The 12,638-nt window shown below is 39.5% G+C and overlaps 1 protein-coding gene across 5 annotated transcripts in view; it reads left to right on the top strand.

Moving 5' to 3' along the window:
* The first annotated feature begins 1,125 nt into the window (after positions 1 to 1,125).
* Positions 1,126 to 12,638, top strand: part of CENPI (centromere protein I) — a 33,327-nt gene continuing 21,814 nt past the window's right edge. For 2 of the 5 annotated variants that reach the window (XM_028714946.2, XM_028714950.2), the window contains exons 1-9: positions 1,126 to 1,249; positions 2,474 to 2,612; positions 4,035 to 4,169; positions 4,342 to 4,460; positions 4,639 to 4,746; positions 6,510 to 6,558; positions 6,960 to 7,006; positions 10,464 to 10,583; positions 12,044 to 12,130. In XM_028714946.2, the coding sequence (XP_028570779.2) occupies positions 2,480 to 2,612; positions 4,035 to 4,169; positions 4,342 to 4,460; positions 4,639 to 4,746; positions 6,510 to 6,558; positions 6,960 to 7,006; positions 10,464 to 10,583; positions 12,044 to 12,130 (798 nt within the window). In that variant the 5' untranslated portion in view covers positions 1,126 to 1,249; positions 2,474 to 2,479. The other 3 variants (XM_028714947.2, XM_028714948.2, XM_028714949.2) reach the window with 3 other exon arrangements.

The raw sequence follows: 12,638 nt of genomic DNA, 5'->3' as shown, positions 1-12,638 counted from the left end.
GATGAGTCCTGAGAGACTGCTGTCCAAAGTACTGAAGGGGTTGAATACAAAGACGCAATTTGTTATGATTTAAGCTGGCGTGATGGTGCGTTGAATGTATAAAGCAGATGCGGTCTAACTTGCACAGTTGCAGAATTAACTGAATTGAACTACTAGAAGAACCAGGACTACATGGGATATAGAACCCTATACATGAAATGGCTTATGAATGGCCCACCGGTAGAGGCACATTGTGCAAAAAGCAACAGTTTAAAATCCATTCATGGGAAACTGAGCTCCAAAAACCTGCTCTCTGAAATTCTGGACAACAGCTGTTGGCTATGGCAGACAATACAGAACTAGGTGGCTCAGTGGTCTTACTGGGTTTTCAACCCAGAACAGAGCTTAAGCGCCCCAAGAACGAACCAATTTTTAATTCCCAAAACTGTTACTAATCACAGTTTCGCTTTTAAAACAATAGTAGTTAAAAGCATTTATTGGGATTTTCAATGTTCAAAAGCACTTCGTATGCCTTGACCCGCGTTCTGTGGAACTACGCGAGGGCCTTATTTACACATGGGATTATTCTTCTCAATTTTATAATGGGGCAAACTGCTTGATTTATTCGTGAAATAACGACAGAAAAAAATGACAGCGAGTACAATGACAGAAAAAACAAGAAAAATTACTTCCAGTAGCACCTTAAAGACCTTAAAGTAGCACCTTACACACTGTGTATCTGAAAAAGTGTGCATGCACACGAAAGCTCATACCAAGAACTAACTTAGTTGGTCTTTAAGGTGCTACTGGAAGGAATTTTTCTTGTTTTGACTATGGCAGACCAACACGGCTACCTATCTGTAACCAGAAAAAACAAGGTTTCCTCCCGCCTGACGGAGAGACTGTAAAACGAACCCCTCCCGCTCTGAACCAAAAGCCCGCCCATTTTTTTTCCACCCTTCCCTTTCATTTGTGAGCATGCGCAGCTCTCCAGCTCCGTTCCCAGCTTACTCTTCGGGAGCCTGCGGGGATATCATCCCCCCGCTCCCTCTACGTTTTTCGTCTGAAGGGCAGTTCGCGCATGCTCATACTGAGACCAGCGCCGGCTGGTGCCAACGGTGGGAAGTGACGCAGACAAAGGGAAACCCGCCCCCGAACGCGAATTGCGCCTGCGCAGGGAAATATTTTTTTGAACTGAAGGGCGGCTTCTGAGGAGGGAGTATTTTGACGGCGCTGGTTTTGACGGCGCGAGCTGGGGAAGGAGCAAAAGGTAGGTGGGCCTCGAAAACTGGAAAATAGCGCGAGAGGAGAGCGGAGTGCTGCTGGGAAGGAAGGATTTAATTTTAAAAATGTTTTTTTAAGGACTGTTTGAGGTGAAGAGAGGTAGGCTGTGGAGCATGCCATACTCGGACACTCTAAATTAACTATTCACTTTAAAGTTAGCTAAACTTTCAAACCCCACCCTCCTCCTCGCCTATGTTGCTTTGCCTGTGGCAAGAAAGGAGGTGTTTATGGTCTTCTGTTGTTCATCGGCTCCACGTCTGTCCCCTCTGATCCCACTTTGAACAAAACAAAACCGAAATATCTGTATAATATTTTATGAACTCTTCCAAAGAAGACATCGGGGGGGGGGGGCATCGCTGAGACACTGGTTCCGTCATATTGCTATTGCCCTGTTGTTATTATTGGGTTCACTGATGTGCCTAAGGCACCTTTGTTTGTTTTATTTTATTTTTAAATAATATTTTATTAAGTTTAACAATAGGGAAAAACATTCACAAAAACAATATAAACACAGAAGGGATATAAAACATCACAATACAAAAATACAAACATTTAACCTAACAAAGGGAAAGGAAAAAATCAACACACACACAAAAAGGTAAAACACAAATCACTCTTTTCAAATTTCTTTTCATTGATAACCTATTTTCCCGACTTCCTCACGCCTCCCTTTTTTGTATCCCTTTTTAACTTGTGGTTCAGCAAATTCATATCTTGTTACTTTGTCCTTACTTATATTAAACATCAAATTTATAATTTCTAATTTTTATCTATCTGTTACTAAAACCCCTTTATTTCATTTCAATGACATCAGCATTCATACATTTTACAATATTTTTGTAAGTAAATTTTAAATTTCCTCCAATCTTCTTCCACCGACTCTTCTCCCTGGTCTCGGATTCTGCCAGTCATCTCCGCCATTTCCATATAGTCAATTACTTGCATCTGCCATTCTTCCAAGGTGGGTAGATCTTGTGTCTTCCAATGCTTTGTGATGAGTATTCTTGCTGCTGCTGTAGCATACATAAAGAAAGTTCTATCCTTCTTTCTAAAACAAACAAACAAAGGATAGAACTTTGTTTGTTTGTTTTAGAAGGTAGCTCTCCATTCATTTTCTGCACCAAACTTGATTATCGGAGGACAGGAAAATACTAACAAAAGAAAACCAAAACAAAGTTGACCTTGTCTTGTGTTTCTTTCCTGGAATAAGAAAAAAATGAAGAGAAGCAGGAGTTCAGAACAAACTTTGCCAGCTACTGGTAGTAAACAAACCAGAAGTGTCACAAAGCCTGAAGAGATAGAAGATGACCGACTTTCCATTGAAGAAGCCTTGAACTGTTTGAATAAAAGTAAGAACAAAGATAGGGCTTAATGCTTATCCAGCAAAAAACGAGAAATACATGTAAATCTGCTCTTGTATGTTTGTTTCTTGCTGGATCACGAACTGGGAATCAAGCTGGTGCACATATGAGTGTTAGTACTGTACTGCATTGTTTCCAGTAGGATGTCCTTTTGAATGTATATTTCTATTCATATTTTAGCTCAACAAGCCATACTTTAAAATTGTGTTTACATGTAACTAGGGTTGGGTAAGGTCCTTACCATAAGGATTTTAATGCTTGGATGCTCAATTGAAGTTTATCCCATTCTCTTCAGCTGTTTAAGGACTTGCCCCTCTTTCTGATTTACTCCCTCTGAACTTGGTACCATCTGCAGATTTCAACATGCTTCTACTTACCCTGACCAAAACCATTGGCAATGTTGCTTCATGCTCTTATGTGACAGGGATCATAACAAAGGGCAGGACTATGCAAATAGGGGTTGGCTTTCATTGAGTTCTGTGGACACAGTAAAAAAAAAAAGTTGCCATCTGGTTTCTCTCTGGATGTTAGGATTGTTGAAAACAGATTTGATCTCCACCATGACAATCTCTCTCAGCATACCACTTTATTTTTCCCCAGATAGGTGGCTACTATTCACTTGTAGGAAGATGTGCTTATTTAGAGTACAGCATTTCAGTGGGAGCAAAACCCACATTTCTTCCCTCAAGTGGGGTAGTCTAGTTTCTATTCATAAGGACTTCTTGGAGTGTGTGCTCTTGCAGGGTCTGGTTCCTTGTGAGCAGAAACTATTGCAGGTGTATATATTTTGGCAGAAATGGTTTACAAATATGCACGATGGCAAGCAGGCAGATAGCAACAGTTACAAATCAACCTTGGCCCTGCATAGCCTAGAAGCTGTTTCCAACTAGTGAAATAGAAAACTTTCAGCAACCTTTACAGCCATCTACAAACACCAAAGTTTGTATTTTCTTTAGCTTTCTATAGACAAGTGGCTGTTTTGTATATTGGAGCATAATAGTGTATGAAGTCTAATGTTTTGTTTAAAGCAACCCCTTGTTAAGTACCATGAGCTGAATTGGGCTTGTACACAGATCTTAGCACACTAACCAACAAAACAGGTTAGGGGAACTTCTGGCCCTCCAAACGTTGCTTAACTACCATTCTCATCATCTTGCCCATTGGCAATGCTGGCTGGGGCTGATGAATTTCAATAAAGCTTTAGACTTGCCCCTACCTACACCTACACACTAAACCAAAGAGCAAGAAAGCAGATGGCAAATTAAACAAGAATTCCATAGTTTTACAAATGCCATGGCATCTCAATGGGGCTACCTTACCAATTGATGGTAAAGCAAGCCATTTGAAAGGCCATCATGCATGAGGATGGTTTTTAGAATGTATTTTACTCACACTTTGACTTTTTTCTAGTTAAAGGTAGTGCCTCAAAAAAGAATAGAGCTTTGCAGGGTCCTTTGAAGACTGTGGAAAAGATTGCACAAGAGAGAGGCTTGGCACCAGAAGAAATTCATAACTTGCTGAACATCGCACTCAGTGGCAAGCTTGGTAAAGAAAGAAAAAAATTCCTCTCTCTTTCCCCTTGGCAGTAAAGTATGTCAAAGTAGCTGCATTGCCATACCTTCTTCCTTAACAAGAACCGTGCTGCTTCTAACTTGTGACAAATTATCAATAGTGAAGATGTTAAGAATGTTAAGCAGTGTCTTTCAATGTCTTGCAGGTACAGTGATAAGCAATAGGCTACTGAAGAATCTGATTCCCATTTCCGTAATAACAGAGGATTCTGTTATTTCAGCTGTGTCTTGGCTCTGTGCTCGCAAGTGTTCTAGTGACATTCAGGTAACTTGGAAAGCATGGTAATGATGTCTTGGTTCTGAAGAATGATATTTTTGCCAGTCTGACTTATTTATCCTGCTGATTATTAAACTAGATGTTGTACAATTCCTGAACATATTCCAGAAGGGGTTTGTTATCTTGGTCTTGCTTTCACTTACTGATATCTATCTTCTCCCTGTAGGTGCTCGTTCTAAAATGGCTAATTGTAATGTTTGACTTCATTGACCAGAAGGAAAATGTTAATGCTCTCTATGGTTTCTTCTTCAGCTTCTTACGATATGACAAATTGGTAAGATAAAAATGAATGTGTTATTTTGAAGGAACTAGCTTTTGTTCTCTGACAGTAACCAAAATCAAACAATAAAGAGTACTTTCTGACCACACAACAGGACACAATGTAAAAAGTGGGGCTTTTAAAAAAACCCAAACATTACTAAATACTGAATTCTGAACACAACAATAAAATAGACAGTCATACCTTGGTTATCGAATAGAATCCGTTCTGGAAGCCCGTTCGACTTCTGAAAATGTTTGACAACCAAGGCACAGCTTCCGATTAGCTACACGAGCTTCCTGCACACAATTGGAAGCTGCGTTGGACGTTTGGCTTCCAAAGAACATTCGAAAACCAGAACACTCACTGCCGTATTTGCGGCGTTTGGGATACAGAACATTAGACTCCCTAGGCATTCTGCTTCCAAGGTATGACTGTAATAGGCTATATCCAATGTTAGTCATACTCAGACCCATTGAAATTGGCATGACTAACATAGATCCATTAAATTCATTGCACCAATCTTTTTCTTTTTCTTTTTTTTGTACAGGCAACCCTGGATTGTGTTCCAGGTTTTTGTGCATGTTGGCGGAGCATGCATAAATCCATTATGTCCTGGCCCCGCTTCTCCCTCTTCCAGGTCCAAAAAATGGGTTGCAAATTCTTTGAACGTACACAAAAAGGGGCTTGCCTGTATTTAATTTTGATTCATTTCACGTATGAAAACAAACATACATATAAAGTCATGCATTAGACATATTTATCATCTCTGATACAATGATAACAATGCATTATTTGACTTTATCCCACTTTAGAACTAATTGGATACGAATATACCCACCCTCCCACCATATGTAAATAACAATACCAGCAACTAAATGATATAAAGTTTAGATAATTGCGCCTACATTTAAGGGAAGACAGAATGTTACATAAATACTAAACAGTCAGAGACATTACATAGCTTGTAGTATATTTAACTGTATGGTCTGAGATGACAAAGACAATTCTAGTTAGGGGTTCCCTAGCCATGGCAAAAAGGGGTGGCAGTGAGCAGCTCTGCTTTGTGCCCCAGCCAATGAGAAATATCAGAGTGTCCCCCATTCAGCAAAAATTAGTTCACTGACCCATAGTATAAACTAAAAAGTGGACCAACCCAGGATGTACTAATGCCAAAGGAGCATAGAATTGTAAAGCGATCTTGCAAGTTTAAACAATCAAATGCCCTGACTGTGTCCAGCATCAGGAGAATAGTAGGTTCTGGATGTGACTGATTACAAGCTAGGCTATTTTTGCTTCCAGGGAAGGAAGGAGCAGCAGATTGAAATGCCATCTTGCTTCAGTAATACCAACTTGAGTGATGGTTTTTCTAAAAACATTTCATTTTCACAAAAAGCCTGATGCAGAGGCCAAATAGTTAAATCTGTCTTCTATTTAAGCACTTGCCTGGTATCCATAGGCAACAAGGAATTTCATGCCAGGCCCTCCCCACTGCATTCTAGCATCCAGCTGCAATAGTGAGACTGCTCGTGGTAAACCCCACCCCGACCCTGCTGTGCACAGAATGGTTCCAATGAATAAAGTGAGACTTCTAAGTAAACATTTGGCAGTTAAATACTGTCTATAAGCAGGCTAGTAATTTAGAACTCATTGTCACTTGGACACTAAAATACTTGCTGAATTAAATGCCATCTGCTTTTCAGGATTGTGTTGAGATGGAAAGAACTGAATTTACCTGTTAACTGCTTTTGTGTAATATATTTTCTTTCTTACTGTAGCTCCCCTTTGCCTGTCATGTGCTGTGTTTGCTGACCAGAATGGAGAGTGGTGAGATCTTAATTAGATTCATGGTACATGTTATGTGATTGCATCATAAGCTTTTTGTCATTTGTCACAGGAGGCATGTCATCCCCACCACCCAGTCTTGGGTACCCACTTTGTGGGTTTACCACCCTCCAAAAGTGTGCTCAGCCCTTTTATTCAAACTGGCTGATTTTGTGCAAGAGAGTATGACCTATCTTGTTTCTATATCTGATATGCTGCTTTACTTGGAATAAAGATCCCCTTGCTGTTTTACCTACAGCTGCCTTGAGTACGGACATTGCTAAAACCGTGTTTATGGAAGACAATGTTACTCGGCTACGAGTGATCGCCAAAGAAGAAGAATATGTGAAAGGCAGAACATAACTTTTTCGAATAAGTATTGAGTTTTGTTTTCTTCTCCCTAGTGAAACCTTTCCATGTGAGGAAACTTCTAAATTTACACGGCAGCATGGTAAGCACTTGAGATATGAAAGTTGAAGCAAGACAAAACTTAAATAAAAAATAAAAAATGGAATCTAATCTTTATAGGAACTCCAGTGTGGCATGAAAGCTTAATATTTGGATAGCTGACAAATATCTGATGTAATTTAAATGGTGCATTATCTTGCATTCTAAGACGTAAAGCAAAGCTGCAAATAGTAGCATCTACTATTCTTTTTAACCTGCTGATGGTGTAGGTCTAATGCTGAGCTCATCTGAGAGGGCATGCAACCTTTGTCCTTTGCTCTCTAAGCAAAAGGTATACAGTCATACCTCGGGATGAATAAGCTTCGGGTTAGGCATTTTTGGGTTTCGCCGTGCGCATGCGCAGACCGTCAAAATGACATCATGCGCAGAAGCGCTGAAACGTGACCCGCACAGATGTGCGGACACAGGTTACATTTGCTTTGGGATGCAAACGGGGCTCCGGAATGGATCCCGTTCGCATCCCAAGGTACCACTGTACAGCATAAATGAACAAAAGAGATGGAAGAGATTCTTTTGTTAGCTTTTCATCTCTTTGGATTGTTTGTTTCTACAGCAGCTGTAGCCGCCTCACTCCACTAACTGCCCCTAATTAACTATAGTGCACCCACTGCATGGTATGCCAATTAAATGAATTTCTACAATTTACCACAGTCTTATGTGAAGGAAAACTTTTTTTATATAATATTTTTATTAGATTTTCAACAAAAATAAAAAACAAACAACAATCACAAACAAAGAAAAATATACATAAAAGCAATATCAAATCCATAAAATGGGATTCTCCGAATCCCATGACTTCCCTCCCCTGGTTCCTTAAATTTCCTTTTCAACTGCGTATCATTTCTACTCCAAATTATTTTTTCCACCTCAAACTTCCTATACTATTTCTATAATTACAAGTGTTCTTAAAATCCTGCCAATGTATTAACCTGTTTACAATACTTTTGTAAATATATGATAAACATTTCCCATTCTTTTAAACATTTATTGTCATCTTCATTTCCAGTTAGTTTTGCCATTTAAGCGTGGTCCATTAACTTCGTTTGCCAATCTTCTTTGGTCGGGACTGCTTCCTCTTTCCATCTTTGGGCTAACAGTATCTGGGCAGCCATCGTGGCATATGTAAACATTTTTTTTTCTGTTCTTTTGGAATCTCCACTCCTAGAGTACCTAATAAAAAGGCTTCTGGTTTTTTAAAAAAGGTTACTCTAAACATTTCCCCCCTATTTCATTACAAATCATTTCCCAAAAGTTTTCAACCTTCCTATATTCCCACATCATATGATAAAACGTACCCTCTGTTTCTTTAGATTTCCAGCACTTATTAGAACTTGTTCTGCATACATTTTTGCTAATTTAACCGGGGTTAAATACCACCGATACATCATTTTCATGTTGTTCTCTTTCAGTAAAGTACATGCAGTAAATTTCATATATGACTTCCAAAACCTTTCCCAATCCATCATTATTATATTATGTCCCACATCTTTCGCCCATTTTATCGTAACACATTTGACCTGTTCCTCTTTGGTTTCCCACCAATTTTACAAGAGCAGATTGTACAATTTATTTCATGGGGTATATCCTCTCACATGACCTCAGGCAGGAGCAAAGACTTGTGGGAGGCAGGCTGGCACTTCCTCAGTTTTTTTTCCTGCCTGACTCAGAATGTTTTTCCTGGCTCTCCTGCTTCTTCAGATAAATTTTTCAATTTTGACACTTGCTTCTATTTTTATTTATTTATGAGCCAGGAAGGGAGGCAGGTTGTTTTGTTTCTGGTACTTTGGCGAACATTGCTGCTTGGTGAATCTGAAAAACTAAGGAAGTGCCAGCCTGCCTCGCACAAGTCTTTGCTCCTGCCTGAGGTCACATGAGAGGATATACCCAATCCACTGTCCCCAGCATCCCCAATTGTGTGATTTTTTTCAGCAATTTTGTACTACCTTCTACTATTTCTCTCGGAAATCTTGACACTTCATAACTAAATGCTTTCTTTTTATCATTTTAAAAATTTTAATTTAATTGCAAATATTGTACCCAGTCTACTCCTTTTTCCTCTTACTCCTTCAAAACCTTTTAATTTTAGTTGGTTATCTGTTTCTGTTAATAGCTCTCTATATGTCAGCCAATTTATCCTCATACTCACTTTTTTCAAAGCTATTACTTCTAATGGGGAAAGCTAGCATGGTGTTTTCTGTTCTAATAAATCTTTGTATTTCTCCCAAACTTTGAGTTTCTTATTATGTGAGTATAAAAACTTTTATGAACTTATGCCTTATGGTAAGGCATACCATAAATATGCATGCCAACCAAATCTATTGCCAAATCTAATAAATCAGCATTTGTTAAATTTATCCAATCCTGGATCGAGCAGATGCAAGATGCTTCATAATATAATCTTAAATCCAGTAGAGAGAAATCTCCTCTAACATCTATTAATAATTTATGTTTAATTCTTGGTTTTTCCCCTACCCAGATAAATCTTGAAATGTCTTTTTGCCATTCTTTGAAGCAGCTCACATTGCTTACCACCAGGATTGACTGAAATAAAAACAACATTTTTGGCAATGCGTTCATTTTGATCACTGAAATTCCACCTAATAATGACAAACTCATCCTTCCCAAAATTTCTATGTTCCTTTTTATTTCTTTCCATAGTTTTTCATAGTTGTCTTTAAATATACTAATATTCTTGGCTGTCAATCATATTCCCAAATATTTAATTTTCTTTTATATACTTATCTCTGTCTTCTGCTGTATCTCCTTTTTATCTTGCTCTGAAATGTTCTTCACTAAAAGCTTAGTCTTATTTTTATTCGGTTAAAAACCTGACACTTCTCCAAATTCCAGTATTTTTTCTAATACTTTTGGTAATAAGTTTATAGGATCTTCAACCGTTATCACAAGGTCATCCGCAAATATTTTCAAATTACCATATTGGTCTAAATATAAGCTGCACCTGCAAATAAGCCACACCTTTAAAATTGGTGGGAGGGGAGACAATACCCATATATAAACCACTCCCTTAAAATTGGGTTACAGGCTGAAAATCGCTGCGGTTGGTAGAATTGTAACTCCGAGCCAATTTAAGCCTTTGATCTTGCAAGCCTGCAAAAGTTACCGTACAATCACTAAAATCGCAAATCCCTATTCAATGGCTACAATTCCACAGGCACTCATACCCATAAATGGCAAATGAACCATCTCAAGCTCGCAAATCGGCAATAAAACATTTTTTTGTTCCGTTTTGCCATATGTCTGTTTCAGCAGCAATATTGTAAAAGCCCATTTTTGTAAGGTCGCAAATTTAAGCTGCACTTTAACTTCACGGTCGGAATTTGGGGGAAAAGTGAGGCTTATATTCAGGCCAACACAGTATATTCTTTATTTCCTACTTTTGTTCCTCTGAAGGTTTCTTCTGTGCTTATATTTCTCACCAGAACTGTGTAAAGGAAAAGCTCAGGGAGTCTCAGGCAGGAGTTGATCAAACAAAAAAAGTTTTATTTCCAGAAAAAGAGTTTGGTGAAAGAAAGTTGAGACAGGAGATGGCCCATCTTCAGGTATAAGTCTACTTGTTTAGACACAGTATATGCACATCTTTTCTGAAACTTCAGTTACTCCGAAATCAGTTGTTCAGTTTCTGTTACTTCTCTCTCATTTCACTTAGTTATGACAGATGTTTCAGGTTAATGCTTTTAATGCAGCACAACTTCCTTCACAGTTTATTAATTAATTTGGTTCATGAGCAAGGTGCACTTTTCATCAGTTACCCACTTTTTCAACCATCTGATTCCTGAGGTATTCTGATTAGTAGACCAAACCCAGAGGATCACCTCACCCCTTGTTACTGGCTTGGGAGTCTTCTTTACCTAGAAGAACTCTTCCCTCCTGGCAGGAATGAGACCCAGGTAGCCTGTATTCCCATAGCTTCTACCTCTCCCAGCTCAGACTCAGCCCTGCAGTTAATTCCTGTCTGTATACCTTCACCAGACACCCAACCCAGTCTTCCTATCTAAACTGAGGCTCCTTCCTCTTGCTATAGATAGTCCCTTCAGAGAGGATGTTCAACTCAAATCAGAACCAATTCTCTCAGACAAACCCTATCCTAATCCCTCTCTCTCGTCTCAAATCAACTCCTATCTCTCAAACTAAACCCTATCCTCCTGCTCTTTCCCTTCGCTATCCCTATCTAAGAACTCATTCAGAAACCCCTCCTTTTATTCTCCCTCCCAAAGTGCTGCTCCACACTCGCCCCTCTGGCTGGCTGTTGTGGTGGTAGCTAATCAGAGAATTCTGGTGGAATTCTGAGGGACTGCATCACCATATTCTGGTCTGGCTTGCTGTCTGTCACAACAGCATTTGCTTGACATTGATATAGCCCTCCATCTCCTATTTGTAGGGTCATGGCTAGAGATTTGCTATGTCTAATGCAGTGCAAAGGGACGCGGGTGGCGCTGTGGGTAAAAGCCTCAGCGCCTAGGGCTTGCCGATCGAAAGGTTGGCGGTTCGAATCCCCGCGGCGGGGTGCGCTCCCGTTGTTTGGTCCCAGCACAAGCCAACCTAGCAGTTCGAAAGCACTCTCGGGTGCAAGTAGATAAATAGGGACCGCTTACTAGCGGGAAGGTAAACGCTGCCAGAGCAGCGATATCACGCTGGCCATGTGACCCGGAAGTGTCTCTGGACAGCGCTGGCCCCCGGCCTCTTGAGTGAGATGGGTGCACAACCCTAGAGTCTGTCAAGACTGGCCCGTATGGGCAGGGGTACCTTTAATGCAGTGCAGTGCTTTTTTTTCTAAAAAGGAATTTGTTTAGGGGCACTTTCATTACCCTTCTCATATTGAAATACTGCCCCTCAATGAGGCCAAACTTAGATTCACAAAATGTTTACGGGTATGTGTTGCCGTCCCCCGTCCGTCCGTCCCCGCCAGAAAAAAAGCACTGATGCAGTGGGTTTCATAGTTTCTCAGCTACTATGTTTGAACATTATCAAGTGCAACAACATCGAACTCATTTCTTTTCAGACATCAGCTTCTCTGCAGACTCTGCTATGGAAGTACAAGATCTTTGCTCCTGAAATGGTAACAATAACTTTGCCTACAAAAACAAAGGTGAGGATGCTTTCAAATGAGATCTGTGCTGTGCTGTGAGATCTGCGCTGGGAGACTAGGCATCTGAATTCAGTGTTGCCAAATTATTAAACTACTCATTGATGAGGAAGAAACAGTTAGATTGGAACTGGTGTACACATAACTGAATTCTTAAACTTTGCATATCACGTTGCTTAATATTAAATTAATAATGAAGGTGAAGCAAAGGGTGTCATGTGATTGTTGTAATTTCTACCAGACAATAATAGTTATAAAAAATCCTTCATGAGTTACTTTTGAAGTGCAGTGGTACCTTGGTTCTCAAACTTAATCTGTTCCGGAAGTCCGTTCCAAAACCAAGGCACGCTTTCCCATAGAAGTAATGCAAAACAAATTAATCCATTCCAGACTTTTTAAAAAAAACCCACCTAAAACAGCAATTTAACATGAATTTTACTATCTATGACCATTGATCCATAAAATGAAAGCAATAATCAATGTACTGTACTATGAAATAAATAAGACAGTA

Source organism: Podarcis muralis, chromosome Z (assembly GCF_964188315.1).
Source record: "Podarcis muralis chromosome Z, rPodMur119.hap1.1, whole genome shotgun sequence".
Lineage (NCBI taxonomy): Eukaryota > Metazoa > Chordata > Lepidosauria > Squamata > Lacertidae > Podarcis > Podarcis muralis.
Note: the sequence above shows the minus strand (reverse complement) of the source record. Positions and strands in the feature narration are given on the sequence as shown.